This window comes from Apodemus sylvaticus, chromosome 9 (assembly GCF_947179515.1).
Source record: "Apodemus sylvaticus chromosome 9, mApoSyl1.1, whole genome shotgun sequence".
In the NCBI taxonomy this organism is placed as follows: Eukaryota; Metazoa; Chordata; class Mammalia; order Rodentia; family Muridae; genus Apodemus; species Apodemus sylvaticus.
Genome location: NC_067480.1, coordinates 7,283,603 through 7,308,015, shown reverse-complemented (window position 1 = coordinate 7,308,015; position 24,413 = coordinate 7,283,603). Strand labels below are relative to the sequence as shown.

The 24,413-nt window shown below is 47.6% G+C and overlaps 1 protein-coding gene across 2 annotated transcripts in view; it reads right to left on the bottom strand.

Moving 5' to 3' along the window:
- The window catches only part of Mtcl1 (microtubule crosslinking factor 1), a 113,583-nt gene that overhangs the window by 8,503 nt on the left and 80,667 nt on the right, over nt 1-24,413 (bottom strand). For both annotated transcript variants that reach the window (XM_052192698.1, XM_052192699.1), the window contains 6 exons: nt 22,319-22,549; nt 20,730-20,927; nt 12,489-12,656; nt 8,892-9,146; nt 2,929-3,207; nt 860-891 (listed from right to left, as the gene is read on the bottom strand). In XM_052192698.1, the coding sequence (XP_052048658.1) occupies nt 860-891; nt 2,929-3,207; nt 8,892-9,146; nt 12,489-12,656; nt 20,730-20,927; nt 22,319-22,549 (1,163 nt within the window). The remainder of the gene's footprint in view (nt 1-859; nt 892-2,928; nt 3,208-8,891; nt 9,147-12,488; nt 12,657-20,729; nt 20,928-22,318; nt 22,550-24,413) is intronic.

The window sequence follows — 24,413 nt, the reverse complement described above, 5'->3', positions numbered from 1 at the left end:
TTAAAAAAAACACGGTTATAGTGCATAAGGGCAACAGAAGGGAGGCCTGGGTCATCAGAAGCGAAGGGTTCGAATCTTTACCACAAAGATAATACTGCTATGGAGGGGGGCAGTGGTAAGTGGAGTGACAGCTATGTGCTACTCCTCCATGTCAGGTGTGACTGACTTCCTGTCTGCCCATACATGTAAGCTACACAGAGAAGATAGAGTATCCTTCAGAGAAACTGGAGCTTTCCCGTTTCTGGATGTGGAAACTGAGGCCTAAAGCACTTAAGTCCCAGGCCAACTGGAACAGATCAGTAAGAGACATGCAAATTACTTCCAGAGCCCAAGCCCACAAGTGAACTTGGCATTGCCTGGGGAAGATCAGAGCAGGGCAGATTCACGCCAAAGCAACAACTCAGTTGTGTGGGTCACAGCCCGCGGGCTGAGGGAGAGACATCATGTAGAGCCTCTAAGTTCACTCGACAATTGAGGATAAAGCTGAAAGCCGCAAAGTGCCAGAGAAACAGCACCTGATGGAAATACAATGTATCCATCTACAGAGGGAAGAAAAGCAACACCAGAGAGCTCATGTATCCATCTACAGAGGGAAGGCAAAACCAGAGAGCTCGGATGCGAAAGCAGGGAGCTGGTGTGTGACTAACATGAAGGGAGCAGCCCGAGTCTAGTCCCTTCTGGAAAGCCTTTAACAACAAACCCGGTATCAGCAAGTCCAACAGCTCGCCGATGGAGGGGCTTTCTGACCACAATATGAAGTACTTATCACATGTATCAGGGTGTGTTGCCTTTTTGTTGCTAAAACTAAAAAACAGCATGTCTACCAGATGAATAATTTAAAAGCAAGCCATTTACTTACCTTTGAAGATTTCCCTTGCGACTTTCTTCTTCCTGTAAAGGGAAACAAATACTTGTTGGAATCACTCAATTTCGGCTTCCTGGGACTCCTGTCTGCTAAAGTGACTTGTTCTGCTCTGGTCCCTTAAGATGTGGTTTTGAATGTTCACTGAGGCCAAGTCCTAAGCCACTGCCCTGAGCCCTTTGAAGTTACACAGTAAAAGCAGCATCCGAAGCCTCCTGGGAGGGGAAGGGAGCCTCTGTTGTCTCCCCAGGGGAGGAGGGGCTGCCTGAGGGAGAAAACCCACTAAGCTTGCTAAGCAAACGGCTCTCCTGCCTTTCCTCAAGACCCCTACTTTATGGTGTTCAAAGAACTGTCAATCCCGAGCAAGTCTGTGTGTGTGTGTGTGTGTGTGTGTGTGTGTTGGGGTGGGAGCAGAGGGAAACAGTGAGAGAGTCAGGAGCTTGACGTCTTTGGTCCACATCTTGCCATGGGGGTTGGTGTGGCATCCTTGGGGCCAGGAGCCCTGCTTGCTTTGGAACATTCTTAGTTGCAACCCGCAACAGGGAGAGAGCTATGCTGGCAAACAGCACCACAAACACACAGGTTGTCTGTCTATTAAGAAAGGACTCGCAAGCTGACATGGCTTGGAAGAAGCAATCACTGGACAGTCACGAAACCGTATTCGTCCCGGTTGGTAAGACTGAAGGGTGCCGCTCCTCACAGACAGCGTGTCTCTGTTTCTGCTGCACAGGGGAATACATTCCCACTTTGCCCTTGTGCCCTCTCTGGACTGTAGAGATGGCCTGCAGATCTGTGGGCAGGGCTGACAAACATTCTATCGGCCCAATACACACTCCTGAGAGTAAGGCATGTGACGTCACTGACTCCTCCATCCTGAAATTTGTTATATGGAATGCTTCAAAACCTGAAAAACTTTCAGTTCTGACATTTGTTTCACACACAAACATATTAAATAAGATTACCTTTAGGCTAGGTGCATACGGTGTATACAAAACTTAAAATGATTTCTGTGTTTGAACTGACTCGGGTCCCTAAGACACCTTATTGTGTGTATGTAAACATCCCCCAACTCTGGAAGAACTGGAAATCTGAAACCCTGTGGCTCCAGCATTTTGAATCAGGTACATTTAAGTCCCCATATTTCGACACTATCTGAGGCAAGTCTCTGTAAGTACAAAGTATTTGAAAGAACGCCATCCAGGGTGGCCCCTGTCAGTTGGTTCACATATAATGATTCCCTCCGCTGGTGACCCCACCCTACCCTCACAGTTTTATCGAGACAGGGTCTCACTATCCCTATACCCGTTTTTAAAATGAGGTTGTAAAAAAACATCATGTGGAAAAAGTGATTTTATGTCACAGAAATCTCGTGGCTCTCCTAATTCCCTCATTCACCAATCTGTAGTCTCCCCATCTGGATTTTCCCTCTGTGTCCCCTGTTGCTTTTCCCCTTTGCCCAGAATAACATATCTATAGTGGCTGCCATTTAGTGATAGCTATTAAATATTAAGAAATTTCTTGGGCTGGAGAGATGGCTCAGCGGTTGAGAGCACTGACTGCTCTTCCGAAGGTCCTGAGTTCAAATCCCAGCAACCACATGGTGGCTCACAACCCTCCGTAAAGAGATCTGATGCTCCTCTGGTGTGTCTGAAGACTGCTACAGTGTACTTACATATAATAATAATAAATAAATCTTAAAAAAATAAAGAAATTTCTTAATAAAGAATTACTTCTCAGCCATTAGCTTTCTAGAGTCAGAAAACTGTATTACAATTTCAAGTAGAGTTGAAAACTATACATTTATTTCTCTTTTGTATTTTCTTCACTATATTTATTCTTATTCTTAACTGTGGTTATGTTACGCAGGACCACAGTCCAGCATTTCAGCAGGATTGGGGTCAGGTCCACCAAACAAAACCATCACATCATCAATGGCAATAGTCACATGGCTCAATGCACAGGTCTTCTGGGGAACGTGACGAGAGGGGACTCTGCTAGACACTGGCTGTACTTAATGACAGCTCCCTTCAGCCATTAGAAACCTCAGGGGACAAACCCAGGCTGACCTCAGCAAGGCAGTTCCTGAGGGGTGGCGGGTCCTCTGGGTCTTCTTCCAGGGACAAAGCGTCCAAGTACAGGTTCTCACTGGCCGAGCACCTGTCTGACTCCTTCAGTTTGGAAAGCGGCCGGTCTTCAAATGGGATGGAGTCAGTGTCTTCACAGGGCCACATGGACACAGGTCGGGACGGGTGTAGGCTTCCTTGGTGTGGGTAAGGGCGGGTGTCCTCTTCTCTTCGGCTGCAGAGGAAGCTGCCACTTCTCCGGGGACTTTTCTCTTTCTGCAGCTGGGGGCGTTAAAAATGGAAATAGTCAGCTTCCGTTTTTTTTTTTTTTTTTTGCAGTGACAATCTAAGACCATCCTTTCCCGCTGTGTTGAGCTGCCTGTGCTTACCTGGAAAGACCTGGCTAGAAGCAAATGCTTTTATGGTTCTGACCTTAGTTTCAAAATGTCCCATAAGATGGCAGACGGTTTCTGAAGAAAAGCACGCTTTACCAGGACTGCAAAGTCTGCATTTACCATACAAGCCTTCTGGATGCAAATATTTCTGTTTGGAGGGGGTCTTTGCTGTTATTTTCTTCATTTTTGTTGTAGCCTTATAATTTATTTATCAATTATTGTGCTCATGGGAAATTAGACTGTTTTTTTTAAAGTTTAATGGGAGTAAGCATCAGGTTTAATACTTTCATTTGCAATTACTTCCAGGACTTTAGTCATGCTCCACAGAATACTTTCATGGATGGCAAATTCCTGAGATGAACCAAATTTTCCTAATTGATTCAAGGGGGATAACAAATTCTATATATAACTCGAGTGTTTGAACTGGATTACAGCCACGTGGTGCTAAAAGATGACGTTAACTCTGCTTGAGAGGGTTAAAACTTAACTGTATGGACGGCTAACAACCTGTCACGCTTGCTGGTCTAGCTTGGAGCACTGACGTGGTCACAGGCAAGCACAGATCACTCAGAGTGAGGAGACTGGAGATGAAGGGGTTGGGGATAAAGCCAGTGAGAGAGCACGTGCCTAGCACTTGCAAGGCCCTGCTCCAAATCCCAGCACTGAAGGAGGCAGGGACTGTAGCTGTGGCTGTGCGGCCTGCCGGTTGGCCAGCAGAAGTCATTTCTCAGCCGTGGCTTCGCTCAGTGGAGATGAGTGGACAGGTGAGCGGGCAAAGGAGACTGGTGGAGAGAGAGGTGAGCTGACAGTATGGAGCAGTATATCAGAGAGCCGTGTGCAATCACAGAGGACCAAGGTGTCCAAGAGGTGTAGCTCGAAGCTCCGCCTCCCCCAACACACACACTTATAGAAACTACAACTGAAGCTTGAAGGTATATTCACCCAGGACTTTCCACTGAGATCTTGACTGGAGTATGCTCCTAGATTGACCATTCTCTTAAATAAGTAAATTCCTGACAAAATCCAAAGTGACATTTGGACTTCATCTCAAAGAGTGGCCGACTGAAGATTTTCAGTTCTCAAGCGCTGAGATGGTGGAAGAATTTCTAAAAAAAAAAAATTCCTCAGACCCAGACAGATGGTTTTCGAGAGGATCTTTGCAAGTTGCAGCTCTGCAACCCAATGTGAACCTACATCCATAAGCTTGCAGAAGCGCAGCCTGTGACCAATCAGGAGGACTCTGCACAGGACGAAAGGACCCTGTACTTGGTTTACTTCCCATTTTGGAGGTGTTCACACAGAAAGCTCTAAACATTGTTGTTAATCTAAGAAAGGGACATTCACAGCAAAATCTCAGACGGCAACCTGCAGCAGGATCACTGCTAAATCAGGAAATAAGGGGCTGGAGAGATGGCTCAGTGGCTAAGAGCACTGACTGCTCTTCCAGAGTCCTGAGTGGAATCACAACTATCTATAATGGGGTCCAATGTCCTCTTCTAGTGTGTCTGAAGACAGCTACAGTGTACTCATATAAATTGGGGACTAAACAGATCTGCCCGGGTTCGAGCTCAGCTCCCGGCCTCTTCTCCCCCTCCCTCGCAGCACATCTCTTCTCAGTTCCCTTAATGAAGCTAAATGCTCCGCTTTAAAAAAAAAAATTATATAGAATTGAAAGCCTTTTTATTATATCCCTCTAACGAGTGTGAGCGCCGTTTGAGTTTCAACACATGATCATCTCCCAAGTTATTTCGGGCGGAGAATTAAGATGCAAGCATCGCGCTGGGAGCCACAAATGTGCACCGAGGGTGTGTGTGAAGGGACGACTAAAGAGGAGAGCTCTGAGCCAGGCGCAAGCTAACTCAGTAAAGTGGAACTTCAAAAATAAACCGGGCAGCCAGCAGCAGTTTGCACTGGGGCTGCTAAGTATCAGGTTTCCTAAAAAAAAAAAAAAAAAGCCGGAGTGGCCAGAGCTGGCAATCCTCGCCGCTGAGATGCCTGTGTGCTGCTGTAATGGTATCATGGGTCCTTGGCAGGTAGGGTTTCCCATGACTGCACACCTACTGTACTTTCCGATCTGCCGCAGAACGACATTTAATGCAAAAAGAAAATTTAACAGGTTTTATGTCGAATGATTAAGGATAGCAAAATTTCAAGACTGTCACCTCACAACTGGATGAGGAGAAGAAGGTCACCCGACCAACAGGTTTTAGAGGGACCAGCTGTGCAGGCTGTGAAGGTATAGACACATTCTGTGGCTGAGACCTGGGGGCTGATGGGTCCTATGGAGAAATCTAGTGTGACTGCCTCAGAGCTACCTAGCACCCAGCCAGACGTGAACTGAGGAAAGAGGCCTTCTAGTAGGATAGATGAGACACACAGAGTGACCTTCGCCACAGTTCCACGGCCATTCATCGTACGCACGGCCTAATGCAGTGTAGAACTATGCGGGGAGTTTAACGACATGGGAAAAGCATGAAGCACATGTTCTGCAAGTGGAAAATGGATTTAGTGCTACTTCTTTGACTGTCCGTATCAAGTTATCGAAGCCAGGGTTAGACGGCTTTCCAAGGAGTCAGATGTCGAGTGGATGCTGTGAGGGACATTCCGTTACATATTCGGTTCATCTACGGAATGTGCAGCTAGACATTAAAGCGGCAAGCAACTGGGGGAGCAATGAGACCCCAGCATGCGTCCACGTGCACACGCCTCCGCAGGCACTCGGATAAAACTTATGGCTACTGCATTAGTTTTCAAATAGGGCAGTGAGATTACAAAACCCTTTAAGATGCTGAGGACTTTGGTGGAACTTAGACCCATTTCTGAGAGCCCGCATCTGCATGTGTACAGCATCCTTCCATCATGGACCGCTCTGATAAACAGAGAAATCCTGCACAATGCTGGGATCCACAGAACAGGCGTGAGGGCCAGGTGGACACCTGAAACACCAGGTGATACAACACGGAAGGGAAGCTCAGCTCTCGGTCCTTGTTACTACCCCCAAAATAGTCTCAAAGTGAGCTGGCAGCTCAGCCCTGGGTCGCTTCAGGAACTGAGTGTCATTGGATGTGTCTGGCCAAGATTTTCTTGGATAGAAACTCCTCATTCCCCAAAGAAAAACAAAAGCCGTAGATACCTGCCGGATTCACAGCAAGTGTGACTTTCAACACTGAAGAAGCCAGGGACAGGACGGACAAGCAGCAATGACTACACAAGGGTATCCTTAAAGAGCTCTGACAGGGAACATGATGGCCTCACTGGGGAAGAGCAGGGACACTCAAGGTACGCAATCCATAGTGGCTGGGAGTGAAGATCCCTAGTACCAGGTTGTCATGGGTTACCCGTTGTTTCCCAGGAGATGAAACACTGCCTCTCAGAGGGAAGAGAAAGCTTCATGCAGTGCAGCGTACAAGGCCCAGGAAGCAGAGAGTTAGAAGATTCACTAAGAGTCTTCTCCAGGATCCCATAAGCATTAACAGTCTTGGAGGAAGACACCAGTTGGCCGAGCTGTCTGCAGTCTGTGTACCATAGGTATAGCCCCCACGAATCACGGTTGATGAGGGAGGTACCTCCTGGTAGCCACCCTGTGAGTGTCCCCTCATGCACAGTCCTATAAATACCCCATATAAACTCAATAAATAGTTCACTAAACTAGATTTGGGTAGAATCATTCTTTGATCCGTAGTCAGAACTCCATCTGGGGTGGAGACATCTGTTCATGTCTCCCGAGAAAAAGTCAAGTTGGGTGTGATAAATTGGTGTTTATTTCATAAGGATACATGCTACTGTTAGCTCGGAATGTCTGCCTTGAGGCAGACCCACTCAATAGAGCACAGATGCTAGGCGCAATCTGCCAGATTCTGCACAGTGCTTTATTTCCAAACCAAACAGGAAGTGGTGACTTTCCTCTTGGTAGTATTTGGAGAATTTTGAAACAGAGCCACATCAAATATTAGCAAGGTGACTCACTGGTGATCCACCTGGGAGCACCTCCGCTCCTTCGGTCTGTAGTGTGCTTTCTTCCTCTCTGCTGTTTCTAAGTCAAAGGCTCTGGGTCATTTCTAAGTCACTAAGTATATCTTCGGTCCTTCCCTGTGCAAATTTAAACTCAGATTCACCTCCATTCAATTTTAGCATAGGAACCGTGCCGAATATGCAGTTCACAGAGCATATTTCTCAAAAGACTCATTGATTTGTGCAAGTCGAGTGAGTACTTATAATGGAGTCATGATCCCCTTTATCCTAGTTACTGTTTCTAACTGACTATCTCTTGAGGTTTTATGCATTTATAAGAATGACGGATTGAAAGAGGCAAGGTATCCGTGGGCTGAAAATCTGGCCACTGAGGAGTTCTAAAACCTCTGCGCAGTGTGATGTGAGCACCTGAATTTTCACATTCCCTCCTGGCCTGCTGCAGCTACGTAAGCTGCACCAAACATGCGCATTGCGGAGAGCGATTATCCAAGCTGCGGGAAAACAACTCCCTCTGCTCTCCCAACATCCGTCTGAGTTTGTTTACTGGAAGATGATGAGCTACCAGATACCTCCCTTGGTTCTGGTCCTATCTAATCACAGCTCTGCAATATCCACCGCAGGAGCAATCGCCAGCAGACGGTGGCTTCTAACTCAGTTTGGTAATTACTTGGCTAATGGTAACAATTCCGTTCAGGCTGACAGCCATCACCGTGTCTTCCTTGGCCATCCTAAGAGTTAGAGTACTCTGGGGAAGAACTCCCTGAAGGCAACCTGAAATAACCTCCCCTTTCAAGTTTAATCTCCAAATCCCTTTAAAATCCTTCCCAGCCTCTGCACATGCATACAAAGGCAAGTCGCCTATCAACTCTGCAGTGAAAGGCATGTGTGATGTTAGGGTGTCATGATTAACCTCACTGGATTGAGAAATGCCTACATTTAATCATGCTGCCCTGGGAGTGTCCGTAGTGGCTTTTCAACTAATGACATCCTCGGGGCTCTGACCTAATGAATGAATGAATTCCTAGACAAATTCATAGTTGATGGTTTTACTGAGAGGTGATGGAAGGTAAGAGGTGGGGTCCTGCTGGATGAAGCAGGACCATGGGGCAGTGTCCTTGTAGCCATAGCTTGCCCAGTCCTTCTCTACTGCTTTCTGTGCTTCCTGTCCGCCATGAGATGAAGGCCCTCCTCTAGCCTATGTCTCAGCGACCACATACCGTCCAAGCACAGCCCCAAGCAACCACTAACTAACCCAAAGCTAACCACATCCTTTTAAGTTGTTCTCACAGGTCTACTGCGCACAGCTACACAAAAGTAATACATGGAGCCCAGGACCAGAACTCCATTGCGGGAAGCCTAGCATTGCTCACTGTTCCTCTGGATGCCCTCAATAGAATACAGAAGACAGCATTTTTCTGTGTTCCTAGGCTGAGAACTATCTGTGGGCTGCAGTGCACTCTGGGGCTGTGGTGCACTCGGGGCCGCAGGGCATTCTGGGGCTGCACTGCCCTTTAGGGCTGCGGTGTACTCTGGGGCTGCAGTTCTTTGGGGCTGCAGTGCCCTCTGGGCTGCAGTGCTCTAGAGCTGGGGCACACCTACCTGCTCCAGCCGCCACAGGAGCTCCTCCTTCTGTCGCCCCCACTCCTGCCGCTCACTGTCCAGCCGCTCCAGCAGCTCCACCTTCTCCCGGTTCCAGTTCTTCTCTCGGTGATGGATCTGCCAGCGCAGGTCCATAACCAGGCCATGGCTGTCAGCCAGCAGTTTCTGGTGCACCTCCCTCTCCTTCTTCAAGGCCCCTTTGCCCTCAGCCGAGGAGTCCAGCTCTCCCAAGCTTTTCTCAGTCTTCTCTTCCAGCTGCCAAGAAGGAAAGACATAAGAACTCCGTTTCTGGAAGTCCAGCATTGGATAGAGCTCAGGTATAATCTATACATGATCCCAGGATACATACGTAAGCCAAGCTGGACCGATCCCATGGATTTTTAAGGCCAGAAATAAAGAATATTGAATGTGAAATCTCTAGACTGTATTATCTCCACCTCCCAGTCTAAGCCACTCTGTCTTCTGCCTCTACAGCTCCTTGAAGGTGGTACCATGCCTGGTCCAGTATTCTCAGCCCCTATCTGGGTCAAAATAATGGAACCCGATATTCTTTAATAAATGAAGCTGATATTTTTTAATAAATGTTCGCCCTCAAATACAGTGAAATAGCCAAATAAAACAAAATATATTTTATGTCTTATGTATTCAAACTGGGAGAAACCAGAGAGAAGATATCACACAAAGGTGACAGCTCTGGGCCTTCCTCCCCTGGATACCCAGCAAACACCCTGTTTTCTCTAAGTGTCCTTGGTCCCTATGACACTCAGGAATCACAGGAAACTCTGCAAGCCGGATAACGATGGGCACCTCTAAACGGCTGAGGCGAAAAAATCAATTCAGTGTGACGTTGGTTCCTGTCAACTGACACAAGCCCAAACCTCTGGCAAGAGGAAGTCTTAATTAAGAAGATGTTTTTATAAAACTGGCCGGTAGGCAAGTCTGTGTGGTATTATATTGATTGATAATTGATTATATTGATTGATAATTGATGGGGAGGACCCAGCCCGTGGTGGGTGGTGCTGCCCCTGGGCTGGTGGTCCTGGGTTCTTAAAAAAAAAAAAAAGAAGCAGGCTGAGCAAACTGTGAGGAGCAAGCCAGGGAGTTGCACCCCTCCATGGCTTCTGCTTCAGTTCCGGTCTCCAGGTTCCTACCTCGAGTTCCTGCTCTGACTTCTATCAGTGGTGGATGGCAATGTGGAAATGTAGGTTAAAATGAATTTTCTTCCTTACCAACTTTCCTTAGTCATGGTGTTTTATCAGAGAGGTAGCAACCTAACTAAGACAATAAAATTCTAAATGTCAGAACTGAAGGAGAAACCCTTTCTTCTAACACACAGAAGTGAAAACACTGAATAAAAACAAAAAACAACGCTTGCTTGCTGGCCGACCTGCCCTTCCAGACAGACAAGGGAGGGTCTTCAAACAGAAGAAACGTGGGATAGTACTTTGATCTATCTGAAAATGCACAAAGGAAATGGCAGATATAAATATAAAACTTGATTCCTCCATTTTAGTTGATGAAACACCACTCATTGTCTGAAGCAAAACCAGATGTGATATATTGTATATATAGCAAAACCAGATGTGATATATTGTATATATAGCAAAACCAGATGTGGTATATTGTATATATAGCACATAGAAGTGTAAAAAGTGGTGTACAGAAAGGAGGGGGAGGGGGTGAGGTGCTCGCTGGTCAAAGATCCCTAGAGATGCAGCCATGGGCCTCACACATGCTATCCTGAAAATGATCCCAGTTTGTTACCAAGGATGACCTCAGACTTGGGATCTCCCTGCCTCATCCTTCCTACAAGTATGCACCGCCAAGCCCGGCTAAGCAAGGACTGTCTCATTTGCTGCTGGATCCTCAGTAAGGCTTAGTTTGGGAGGGAAAAAAGCCAACCAACCAACCAAACAACCAACCAAACAACCAACCAACCAACCAACAAACAAACAAACAAAAAGACAGAGAGATTTGGGCTCCACTGAAAATATCTAGGTTTTTGTTTTGTGTTTAAGGACAAGAGGTCAAACTGGGCTCAGGACGAGTATATTAGCATTATCTGCCATTCACTGATTCTGGGCTGCACATGTTAAAGACACTTCCTAAACAATCGGGGCAGAGGATGAACAGTCTGTGGTACCACCTGGCTTCTACACTTGAGGGCCTAGCTTGCTTCCTGACATGAAGGCCTCTTCTCCCCTGAGGCTTTATTTGCAGCCAAGACATCTCGGCTTCCTCTGAAGCCAAGATACAATGTCTAAAAGTGGTTCGCAAAACAATTACATCTTCCTTCTTGTCCACACAGATCCCCTGCGCCTCTGACACCTCTGAAGGGCTTAAAAGGCAGCTCACGGAAGAACATCCTGCACATTCCCCACCCCCCACGTCATCCCCCATCACAGTTCCATCATTTCAAAGGCTTAGACTGAAAGGTTTTGTTCCTGACTCTACACAGACTATATTCCCCAAACCTGAAGTCAGAGAGACTGGGCGAGCTTGTGGAATCTGATGACAGATGGCCAGGGAGGGCTGGGGGCAGGGGACACAGGATCAGTGGCAGTGCAGGTGAACTTGAAGGGCACTTGGGGTCAGTGCAGGCAAACTTAAGGGGGGAGGCTGTCTGAGGAGAGCTGGTGCCTTGGGAGCAGTAAGTCCTTTTCATCTTTTATCAGGATTGAGGCTATTTACAAGGTAGCTCCTTTTTAGGGAAGATTTTCCTTTCATGGCTGAGCCAATTTGTATAAAATTTTACTTTATAGTTTGCCTCACAACAAAAGCTAGACAATAAATGACCCACATCAAACAGTCCCTGTCCCACCTTATGACCCAGAAGTCTCTGGAGCAGCAGACTGTGTGGGACACAAAAACAGAAGCCGAGTTCAGCCGAGGCTTCCCATGGCTGGAGTCACACTCCGCTGGCCCGGCTGTAAATCCTCTCTGGAGGTGGCTCATGTGGGTTCTTCCCATCCTAGCGCTGACTCAGATGTGAGGTGAGCTCAGTTTCCTCAGTGTAAAAAGGAAATTGGACTTGACAAGGTTTCCTATCCATGAGTGGAAGCTCTTTCCGATATTCCGGAATTTCTAAAGGGCAGCCAGCCCTATGTCGCCTTTTTCAGAGGTCGCAAAACCACAGCACACACCTCTCTCATCTTAGCACTTGGGAGGCGAGGAGGCAAGTGAATCTCTGTGGGGCCAGCCTGGTCTACACAGCAAGTTCCAGTCTAGCCAGGACTACACAGTGAGACCCTGTCTCAAAAAGGAAAAAAAGTCAGCTCTGGCTTCTTGTGGTCCAGAATAGTTATCTCGTATGTCGACAACTTCCGGCTGCCAGCCCTTCAATGGAGCGCCTCCACGGCCAAGGGGACACATAACAAAACAAAATGTTGAAGGTGTCCCTCACTCGCGGGAAGGAGACGATGTGATCAGGGGGCATGCGCGCGTCCCAGGAGCAGCCTCAAGCTCTGCTCTCCCTGACCCTGCAGCAGGGTTACTGTGGAGAACCTGCCTGTACCTCGTCCCCCGCCCCCCCCCATCCTAGACAAGGTAGAGGGGACGGACACTGTTCACGAGGGAGGTGGCGCGAGGGGCAGGTACCTGTTCCAGGCGGCACTTGAGCACAGCCCACTCCACATCCCACGCAGCCTTGTCGCTGGCGTACTGCTGCTGCAGACGCAGGCGCGCATGCTCGTCTTCGCGCAGCTCGGAACGGAAGTCCTCCAGCAGGGCCTTGAGGGCCCTGAAGAGCTGCTGGTTTTCCACCACCTGTGGGAAGGGAACAGAGCTGGGTTAGGCTACTTCACCGACAAGTGTCTCGGAGATGGGAGGCAGAGGGGCTCAGCCAGGGCGGGCAGGAGCACCGGCCAGGTTCCCTGCAGAAGGCACAGGAGATGGTTCCACCCTGAGGCCGAGGCCCTGGGCAAGCATGTTCAGAGGCCGGACCATGGGTTGGTGCTGTGGGCACCTGCAGCAGAGTGTTGGAACTCTGAGTGTTGGAATCAAGTTGCCAAAAGTCACAGGGAGCCCCTGAAAGCCAGGCTGTCAGAACGCTCTGTGGAACTTCAGACATCCAGGACTCTGAGTCAGGCTGGCTGCTATGTTACATCACTCTAGTGCCAGCTATTGAGCTAGAAGTAATCTCTGAGGTCCCAGTGGCTCTTAGGGACATGGGAGGTGGGGGGTGGAGGAGGGCCACTCTTTGGGTTACGAAGTGGCTGTAATGACAACAATCAAGGCCGGGTGGGAGGGGAGCTTCTGAGAGTTCCTAATTAGAGCCAGCGGTGAAAAGCTCATCTGACTCACAGCGGTTGCTGATCCCAAGACTGAACTATTACCTCACTGTTTGTGCTTGACATAAAAGCTCCTAAGCTTTCCAGACCCTGCCCAGCCTTTGAAGGCACACTTCACAACTCTCATTTCTGTTCTGGTGTGTGTTGGCACGGGCACTATGTCACAAAGTCTGGCATACAGTCCTTGTAATCCCAGCACTGGAGAGGCTAACACAGAAGGATTGCAAGCTTCAGGACAGCCTGAGCTACATTGTGAGACGCTGCCTCTTGGGAACAGAAAAGGCAAGAGGAGGAGGGAGGGAAATGCAGGATGAAGGTTTGTCTGAATTAAACGCTCTGAGTAACTAAGCCTTTTTGATATGACGTGCAGCCATGACCTCAGTTGGATATAAAACACTGAGTTCCTGAGTTCTTGATCCTATGACGTCAGGGTGTTCTTGGTTTGCTTTATTCAGGAAAGCACAGGGAACTAGGAACTAAATCCCGCCTGGAGCATTTAACTTATGCCTCAGAATAACAGAGCCCGCTGGCTCACACCGGCGCTCTGGTGCCCAGGCTCCAGCTCGGAGTCTATGGCAAGACCACTTCTCAGTCAGGAATCTATAACCATCTGTCACAGACCACACATGGCACAGGATAGCTATGAATGCAAGCGAACAGACAGAAGCAAACTTACTAAAAACATATAAACTCCACTGTGTGGTTCTCGGGTATGAACTTCATACGTGACAATATCGTGTCACGTGGATGGACACTCCTGCATCCACTCACCACAGGCAGGAAAGAATGTCACATAGGGGAAGAATTTAAGACGCTTCGTGTGTAGGTTTAGATTTAACAAGTGAACTTAATCACTCACAGCATATGAATGACCTGGGAGGGTGTAGCTGTCCCTGAAATTTATGGGAAAGTTACTATATCCAATGTAGCTGATCTCAACAGTGATTAGGGCCATTCGCATTGAGTGTCTTTTTAAATTTCTGACCGGCCAATATTTACTCGTGACAAAAGGCATTAAGAGTGAAACTCAGCTAATATTTGAAAAACTGGCCAGACAGAAAACTTTGTAAAACTTGTAACATTCCCTCCAAGCTACTAATCCTTACAGAGATGGATTGTCATAAACACATAAAATTCCACACCAAAAGAACCTGCAGAGGAGCTGGAGAGACGGCTCAGTGCTGGCTGTTCTCCCAGTGCACCAGGGTTTGAGCCCCACCACCCACACTGTGGCTCTCACCCTGAGCTCCAGTTCTAGGGGTCCAACCCCCTTCTGGTCCCTGTGGACCTACGTGCACTTGCTGCAGAGTCATCTGCAGGCAAATCACCCATCAATATAAGAAAGAGAAATACACATTTTCACATGGGACTTTCTGAAAAATGATATAGTTCATAAGAGATTTATTTTTCACCTTTAGATCTTTAAAAAATCACTACTTTTCAAATCAAGTCAAATGTAAGTGTAAAATAACTGTAATAGTTTTGATCTGGTCTTTGGGGACGTCATTCTTCCCCCCATTTACATGGGGACAGAAAGCACTCTTACATTTAATCAATAGTTTCCATGAATCCCAATTCATATAAATGCTCAGCCTGCGATGGCTCAACCCCTATATCACATGACTACTAACAACATTAGCGGCTGAGCTTTATGGCCTCTTTGCAGATTGAAATTTTACTTTCTCTGGAAGCAAAGCTGGCATTTTTTGGCATTAGCAAATACTGCATCTAATAAAATTAAGCCTCAGTGTTTGTAGGCACATTTGGTTCCAAGTCACCAGCATCATTCCCTATGATCCCAGGACAGTATCTTACCATATGAGCTCCAAAACTGCTTTGGAGTGAAGGTGGCCAGCGGGACAGAGAACCAATGTGATGGCCAGTTGTTATCCTAATCACCCGGAGCTCTGTAGTGGGATAGCAGGAAGACAGGCAGCCTCTTCCATGAACTCACACCATGTCAACATTTCTGGACACTCTCATGCCATGGATGGGCAAGGTTCTTCTAAGTGGTTTTTATGCACATGCATAAATCCAATAATAATAGACACTACTACTTATAATTTGCTTTTTAAATTTTATTTATTTTATATATGTCTTGTTTAGCCTGCATATATTCCATGCACTAAATGCACAGTTAGCAGATGGTTGTGAGCCACTATGTTGGTAGTGGGAATCGAAACTGGGTCCTCTGGGAGAGGACCTTACCTATTAACTGTGAAGCCCCTTCTTACTATTTCGTATGTGCCAGGGTGTGCGCTAACTTAATCATCCATTGCCCTTATATTTCCTACAATCTTGATGCATTTTATAGAGAGAGAAAGAGCTAAAGCTCAGAGAAACAGGTACAGGATGTCCCACTCTCCAGACTGTAACCTGGGTCTGTCTCAGACAACCGAAGCCAGAAACATTTACAACTCCACAATCCACTGAGCCCAGCTGTTTTCTTTTCATTTTGTTGGAGAATCCATCTTGTCTCTGAGAAACTGTTGTCACCTTTCTCATGCCTGTTCTGATGCCTCTTGCTGGGACCAGAGTCAGGGAAAAAGAGAGGCTATCCAAAGGAAGGTAAAACCAAAATATATCAACCCCTGGAGGTTCTCTGTGGGTTCAAGGCCAGCCAGGTCTATAGAGGGAAGGCTTCAGTCCATGAAGACTTCTTGATCTGGAAGGGCATCTGGACACAAGAGCTTTTTGAAATTTTGTGCCAGAGTCCAATATTTTTGCAATATATTTGGTTTGTACATTTCAGTACAGTTTCAACCTAAACAAAACAAAATAAAACGAAACCGCACAACTTCCCAGTCTTTTCAGACTGATTGGGTGATATCAACAGCCTTATAAAATTACCGTTCCTTAGTTTAAGGACATTCTTCATGGGTGGGGCACTTTAGAGATGCTCATGAATTATTCCCCTCCCCTCCAAGGTTAGCCTTTAGTCACCCAGAGTGCCTTGCAAGCCTGTGGTACTGTTCACAGCAAGTGAGGCAGGAGAATGGATAAGGTGGTATAACAAGTTACTTGTGGTGCAATACCAGCTATTTTTTTCTGAATTGGAGATTTCTGAGACCTATGTATCACGTGTGAAGAGTGAAGCCATCTTCAGTGCTGCCTGGCCTGCCTCTAAGCCATTACCTTTGGAAACAGGCTTAATCTGAAGGTGAATGGTATACTCTGACCTGCCACGGTGGGGAGACCCACAAAAAGCCAGGCCCACAAAAAGCCAGGCACAGCACAGCACTGATGGCCTCTGCCTCCTGTTTATTTCCGCTGTTCACACAGGCAGGGGAGTTGTGCAGTGTTGAGGGAGCTGCCCTGGTTGCCTGACCCATGCATGGCCAGTTTCTATTTGACAGAGATGAGAAGGGAGCTTATGTGGTGTTCAATAAAAGCAAACGAATCAATTCCAGGCGGTCCACGTCTCTTGGCAGGAAAACCCAAACAAGTCCTTAAAAAACGATAGATCCGTGTATCAGCAACATTTCCCTATGTGAGCCATTGGTCACTCCAGCCTTCATTGTTACAGGGAGATTAAATTCAGCATTCTTTTCTGAAACCATTCTCTTTCGACAGATAAAAGAGAATGGGCCACTGAAGACTGACCTTGAAAGTAAAATCTATTAATCTGCGGTGGGAGCTTCCAGGAATGATACTCACGGTCTGCAGACATCATTTGCCTTCTGGCTGGGAATGTGCCAGGGGCTCATGGCCAGGGGGGCCTTGGTCTACAGTCTAAGAGTCCCCCAAGAATAAAATCAGGTGGTTGAGGGATTTCTAAAGAGACACATGTTTTGCAGGTTACACTGAGTTATTAGCTAATAATATATAATAACTCGGTATGTATAGTCTAACCTGAGGACAAGCCTGGTGAAAATCAGCTGATCACTTGAAACACTGTCCGGGGAGTTCCAGGCCCTGCCTTCCTTGTGGAAGGTATGCTATAAACTACTGAGTGTGGTGCATTCAGGGAGGGAGGGGAAGCAGGGGGAGGCCTTTTACTAAGTACCTTAAATACCTGCAAATTTTTACCTGTGTGTGCAGTTTCTGGAGACAACAGCAGCAAAGACACAACAAAAACCAACTGTGTGTGATTGTGTGCTCTGGTCTAGTTTGCTCTGGTCTGGCTCCTAGGGAAGCTACAGGGTCTAAAGAATAAACCAGGCCACAGTGCAAAAAGTCAAAATATACATACTGTCAAGGCACAAGAGGGGAGTCTTTTAAAGAATTAATCTTTTTGGAGGGAGCAGGGACCGAACCCAGGGCCTTGTGCATTCTAGGCGAGTGCCCTACTACTGAACTGCATCAGCATCCTCGGTCACTGAAGTTTGTTTCTGGAGACTAGCTATGTAGCTCAGGTTGGCCCCTAACTTGAAATCTTCCTGCCTCAGCCTCCTGAGTGCTGTGATCGTAGGTAGGTAATCACCACAGCTTGAGGGGAAGGAGGTTCGAGAGAGGTTTATCGTTCTGACATGCTAATCTCATTAGAAGTGCTCTTTACAGAATTTTCTTTATCTTGGAAAAAAACAAACAGACAAACAGAGAGGCAGCATAGTCAAAGTCTACAAGTGGGCTGGGGAGATGGCTCAGTAGTTAAGATCACTGGCTGCTCTTCTAGAGGTCCTGAGTTCAACTCCCAGCAACCACATGGTGGTTCACAACCATCTGTGATGGGATCCAATGCCCTCTTCTGGTATGTCTGAAGACAGGGACAATGTACTCATATATACATAAAATAAATAAATAAATAAATAAATAAATAAATAAATAAATAAATCTTAAAAATCAAAAACAAAATCTATTAGCTAAGGGAAGACTAGCTTTGAGGACAGCCCCCTTAAGGGTTTAAGCTTAAGGCTACTGCAGCTGGCCTGGAGACAGAGGACTCTAGCAGTATGGTGAAAGGGGTCTCAGAGATCAATGTGAAGTCTCCTTTCTTCCACTTACATTAGGCTTGCCGCACTTACCGCATGAACTGTGTCCTATCTTTGGATGTCAGAGTAACTTTCCTTTAATCATTCTGATGCCGGGAAAAGGAGCAGTTTTCTCTCTAGCCATCCAAGCCACCCCCTTTGTTTTGTCCTGGGACCATAGGGCATTGAATAACCTGTGATCAGACTTCCATTTCGGTAATTACTGAAAAGTACAACATGCATAATCAGCACAACAGCCTCAGTGAGGCTGGCCTCAGATGGCCATGGGCCAGCCGACAGCCCTGAGCTCCACGTGAACCACACAGTAGGTTCTCCCTAGCTCTCACCTCAGCAGCAAAGAAAATGAAAGTGCACAGCACACTTGAGAACGAGGTCACTGCCATGGGTTGTGTAGCTAAAGCCTGGGAAGCAGGGGATGTCGGAGGTCTGCCAGCAGGATGGGGTTGCTTCTCATGCTCAATGTGTGTGGGCACCTGCGATACCTAACTCCTCCGCACATGATAAATGTTGCCGTCGACAGGGTTCCACTGTGGGAACTGCCACAAAATGCAAATCCAAGATTGGGGCTGGAAAATGCTGTTAGTTGCTTATTGATCCTTGGCAAAGACGTTTGGCCATGTTTCCCACGCTACTTATCACTCTCCCTGGCCCGAAGGGGGCCACGGTTCTGCGCAGCAGTTTTGAAAAACACACGTTGTGGCTCTTGCATCCAGGCTGCCCGGCTAATAACCACACCCCTCCCAGAGCGGCAAATCTTCTAAGAGAGAATGTTCATTCTCAGTGAGCCAGCTGTCGCTGCGATAGAGCTCATCTGTCTCTGGTCCTCACCGCACTGTACTGTGCACACGTTCCTGCACTGTGCACACGTTCCCTTTCCTGACTGCAGACTGGTGGACCAGAGAGACGCAGAGACGCAGATTCTGACATGCGCACTACCCACCAGCCCATCCTCCAGCACGCCATATGCGGTGGAAACTCGAATGTGTCTGCCCTACTTTTAAGGAAAGCCACAGAAGTCGAGGGTGAGATAAACGTTCAGACACACTGATGGGTGGTTCTGGCTGAGTGACTTTACATTATTTTTCACCCCAAGGGTAACATGTTTCATGACTTGTTTAGAAAACCAGATGTGTTACATCTCCTCCTTTCTCCAAACCGTTTGGATGCTCTCCTGGGAAAGGCCCACCACATGATCTTCGTATTTGACTGGTTTCTGTCTAAGTATTGATTGGAGCCAATCACAGACACTTCAGACCACTACCAATTCCTCTTTTCGAATCAATAAAATGCCTTACAGCTTAAAGCTTTATTCATAGCTTGTACCATTCTAGTTTCTAACTAGATCACCGCTGGAAAACTTATTCCATGACCTCAAATCTCCCCGGGGATTCTGGTACACTGACGCACTTCCTGGAGAGTGTGAGGAGAGGCTCCTTTGAAAGTTATTATCTCCACCCTGAGTCATGCAGCTCAAGGGAGAAGCAAGGTGGGTGGGGAACAGACAACGGTTCTGATTTGTGTATGAAGAGAAAGTGCTGAGAGAAACCCCAGACATCCCCTTAGCCTCACTCCAAATATCACCGTTTTCTCACTGGAATCTGCACCAAATTGCTGGTGACAGCCAACTCCCGCTTGACCCACACAACTCTGGGCAGAGAGGACAGGTGGGAAAGGAACAGCAGCTATAGCACACTGCAGGAGTAATGCCCAAGTCCTGTGGCTGAAAGGCTGGGCCATGCCTGTGCTCAAACCTGCACCCTTACCCCGGCAAGCAGGCAGCCACGGTGGGGACTCAAAGCTTCCTGACAGAACCTTCTGAGAAGCCAAGGAGAGTCAGAAAGTACCCAGAGATCTCTCAGGATCTTGAATCTCCAAGTACAGACACTACTTCATTACAGGGGTGCTAAATAAATAAAAATAATAATGTTTATGTGGGTATGTGGAGGGAGTTGCCTTTGGGAGTTTCTCTCTATGGTCCTCAGCGACACTATACATCTAATAATATTTTATCTCCACTCCTCTTCACACGACACAAGCTGTGATTATTTTCTCCAACATATCACCATGTAAATACATGTTGTGTGCTTCAAGTGGCCAGGGAGATGTGAAATACTTTTTGCATGACAGGAATTTCAACAAATACTTTTTAATTTTTTCCTTACAAACTATGTTACCAATGTCAACTATTTTAGTCAATGATGGCAATAACTATTCAATTAAACACCAACCACAAAGCCCTGCAAGGTTGTTACCTCTCTAAGATAAAAACAAGCATTCTCTCTTCTCGGAAGTCCGCCTATTGAATTTCTTCTTCATTTCGAGACCAATTTTCTGGATCCAAGGAGGCAGGTATTCAATAGACCTGATCTTACTATGGTCCTAAGCTACGGGCTAACCAGATGAATAGAAGAACTAACACTGAAGGGAAAGGCATGTCATGACATCTGGTGACACTCCAGTCTCCCCAACTCTCTCCCCAATTCCAACAGGTGGGTGGTAGGAGTCAGCCAAGGACTTTTGTGCACCCAGGAACATTACCATCTAGAATACGATGACAGATGTCTTGGGAGTCTCCCTCCTGGGCATACAGAATGCTGGCCCGAGAGCCAGGCACCCACCTGTTTGTTGAGTGGTCCCCCGTCTGCAGTCTGCAGCCGTGATCCGTGCTCACTGATCTGTCCCGGGTACTGTGGGGCATGCTCTCCCATAGGAAGGCCACAGCCTCGGTCAGCATCCTCCTGGTCTGTCCCGTCTGTCTGGTGACCCCCCTGGACTCCAAGCTCAGCAAGCCCAGGCACGTTCTCTGGATGTTCGCTCTGAAACCAGGAGGCATAACAATCTTAATGTCGACTCCACTCTTTGGTTCTACGGACCATCTGCTCACATGTGACGGAGCCTCATTTTGAGTAGCCAAGACTAGCCTTAGCCGCCTGGTCTCACACAAGCCTCACACTAGAACTATTCACGGCCCAATGGGGTCACCGCTCGCCTTGCACAGGTACTCAATTTATTAGAAAAGGTTCATGAAGACTTTCATTCTTTGTAAACTACGGCCGCGAATGGCAGAGGAGGGATTCTAGAGTATTCATCAACAAGAAACCTCACAGCCAAGTTTAGGCTTTGCCTGACCATTGTTTTCCACGTCATGGCTCCTGGGAACCTGGCTGAATTAATTTTTCAGGATGAATTAGCATTCACAGGGTCACTTAAATGACATGCATTGTTGATACTCTGCCTTTTATAAGGCTTCGGTGGCTCAAAGTGCTCCAAAGTTCTCATAACACAGCAGCAGCTCAGTTAGTAGCTTGTGTGGTTGCTCAGGCCGCCCAAAAAAGTGACACTGGGGGACAGACATGAAAAGCCACAGGGCGCTCACTTGGGCAGTAAGGAGCTGGTCAGTACCAAGTAAGGTGGCCCACGCCTGTAATCTCAGCAACCGGGAATAAGAATCTTGAGTTCAAAACCAGCCTAGGCTACATACAAAAATCCTGTTTCAAAAGCAAAACCTTAAGGGGCAAGAGAATGGCTCAGAGGCTAAGAACACTTTCTACCCTGGCAAGGAGGGACCTGGTTTTATTTCCCAGCACCCATATGGCAGCTCACAACCATCTGTAACACTAGTTCCAGGGGATCCCACACCAGCCTCTGGGTGCTGCAGGCACACACACACGGCGCACAGAGATACATGCACGCAAGACACTCGTTTACCAACCCTCCTTGCTCTCTCTATGGAAACGAAAACTAAGCGAGAAGCAGCAAACTCTGCTCTCTCAATCTAGGTATTGTGACACATCTGGTAAATGCATACAAATGTCAGAGGTGACAGAGTGACCCTGTAAGGCTTAGAAGGAACCCTTACAAAGAGGGCGGGATGGACCCATGTGGGATGGTCAAGCCCAGGAAACATCCGTGCAGCGGCTTTTATAAACCACTGAGCATGAGTGAGAAGTGAAGACACCTGGGTGATGACCTCAAAGATTGACATCGCTCCACAGCAAAGAGGACGTGAGAGCAGAACTGTCCCAGAGCGGGATTAAAGACCCAAGTCCAAATCCAACACTCAGGTGTTTTTTGTGTGTGCCTGTGACTTGGATTGATATGGAAAGATAAATACAAACAAGGGACGCGATGGTTAAGGCAGTGGAGTGGGGGTGGGAGCCGAGGACGCAGGATGTGGACTAACTGGGCCGGTGGGGGGAGGCATTACCTCCGCGGAGTCCTCTCCTCCCTCCTCCATCTGTCTCCCTTGGCGCCAGTGCTTCAGGAGCCATCTGAGCTTCACGTAGAAGAGGAAGATGTTCTGCTTCAAGGAGCGGAGCTCCTGCTGTAGCATGCTCTTCTCGTCGCTCCAAGTCCGCTTGTGAAGGGTGTTCTGCAGGGCGAGGCTGTGCATCTCCAGCTCCTTCCACCGCAGGGCGTACAGGTGGTCCTCCTCCATCTTGAACAGAACCCAGAAGGCGCTGTGAGAAGCAGCTGATCCGATGGGCCACACAAACCCAAGCAAGGCTCTCGAGGGAAGTCCACCGACCGCCCACGCTTTACGGTGCGCAGGGGATGTGAGCTGTGGGCAGTCCACCGACCGCCCACGCTTTGCGGTGCGCAGGGGATGTGAGCCGTGGGGATCCTTCTGAGTTTAAGGGTGATTGATTAATGAGCTCATGAATTCTGTGATGTAGAAGCAAGCACTGTTTCAGGGGACGAAGGCATTACAACCTTCTTCACTGCTGACCTCACAGTGCTTAACAGAAGTCTCCATCCCCCATCAGGAAGATGGTACTTGGGTGCACGTCTGTGATTGACTCAGATGTTCTCCGTGTAAGGAGACTTCATTTCCCCTGTGTGCCAACCACAGGCATACAGGGAATCATTCATTACAATGACAGAGAAGGAAAACATTAGAAATCTACCTCTTCCTGCAGTTCTCTCAAGTCCTGGTAGAGAATACCAAGACAACGAGAGACCTACCATGCACTGGGAAACTAGAGCAGTCCTGAGAATGTAGGATTCAACTGTGTAAGCAAATGTGATAACCCACTTCCGTGCTAAGTGTGATCACTGCTAGGGAAAACCAAAGCATCATTAAAGAATTACCTTTCTCTAACTCCACATTAACTTCCTGGGCTCTTTCTGTTTAAAACAGGCTCTCACTGTGTCACACAGACTGCCCTCCCACCCCTGGGCTAAAAGCAAATCTCTTGCCTCACCCTTCAAAGTAGCTGGAACCACAGTCACACGCCACCACACATGGCTAAGTCCTTTTAAAAAAACTATCTATATGGAACTCTTCCAAGCAGGAAGCAATTACTATGTGTTGGCACTGAGCAAAGGGGTACAAACAAAATCTTATTTTTCAGATAAAGGCTCAAGGATAACCTACATCGTAGTGTGAGACAGGAAAGCAATGGCTTCTGAACCAGATGGAACTGAGGGTTAGAATGGCAGGCCCTGGCCCTGCCCGACTCAACACTCAGACCCAAAGCCGAGGAAGTGTTTTTCCCCATCAACCGGAAGTGTTTTTCCCCATCAACCGTTCGATTCATTCTTAACACAACTGCTCAATGAATGCTGACTCCCTCTGAGAAGACCCACATGCTGTGCAGTGTGGCTACGCTCATAAGACCTGCTCCACATTGCATTTCAAGCGGGAAGAAAAGGAAAGACCACTGATGCATGTATGCACCACCTCGACAAGACCCCAGAGGCACAGCTCTGGTCATGCCCATACAGACATGATGTCGTGGGGTGGAGAACAACCTGGTGCTCTTGGAATCCAGCCCTGCAGCCCCTCACTGTGTTCTCCTGATTGGGGAAACTGAGGCTACCTTGGAGGAAGGTGAAGGCAACAGTGTCTACTCCCACAAGGCTGTGGAACAGCATCAATGCTCAGGGAGCTGGGCCTGTCAGGTGCTCTACTGAAACCTGCAGCCCCCAGCCCTGACCTAGGGGACCTGTGGGCCTCCCTCCACACCTCTCTGTCTGCTTTCTTTTGTTCCAGTCCATTAGGTGCCTCTTGAGCTCAGAACTTGACCTTTTGCCTTCCAGCGACATTGAGAGAGAACTTCCTGCCCCTTCGCAACAAACTACAAAAGACAACAGTTCCTCCTTTGAAGTCTTTTTCAACTCACTCCTTGATTGTAAGCCCAAGTGCTGTGTAGGGCAGAGACTCTGTCACTGTGTCACCAGCATCTCCAGCAACAGTCTCACCTTTCAAACCATTTTGCAAATGCCCACGTGCATGTGTATCTGTGTGTGTGTGTGCACTCACGTGTTTGTATGTGTGCCAGATTGGCAGGGGGATAGAT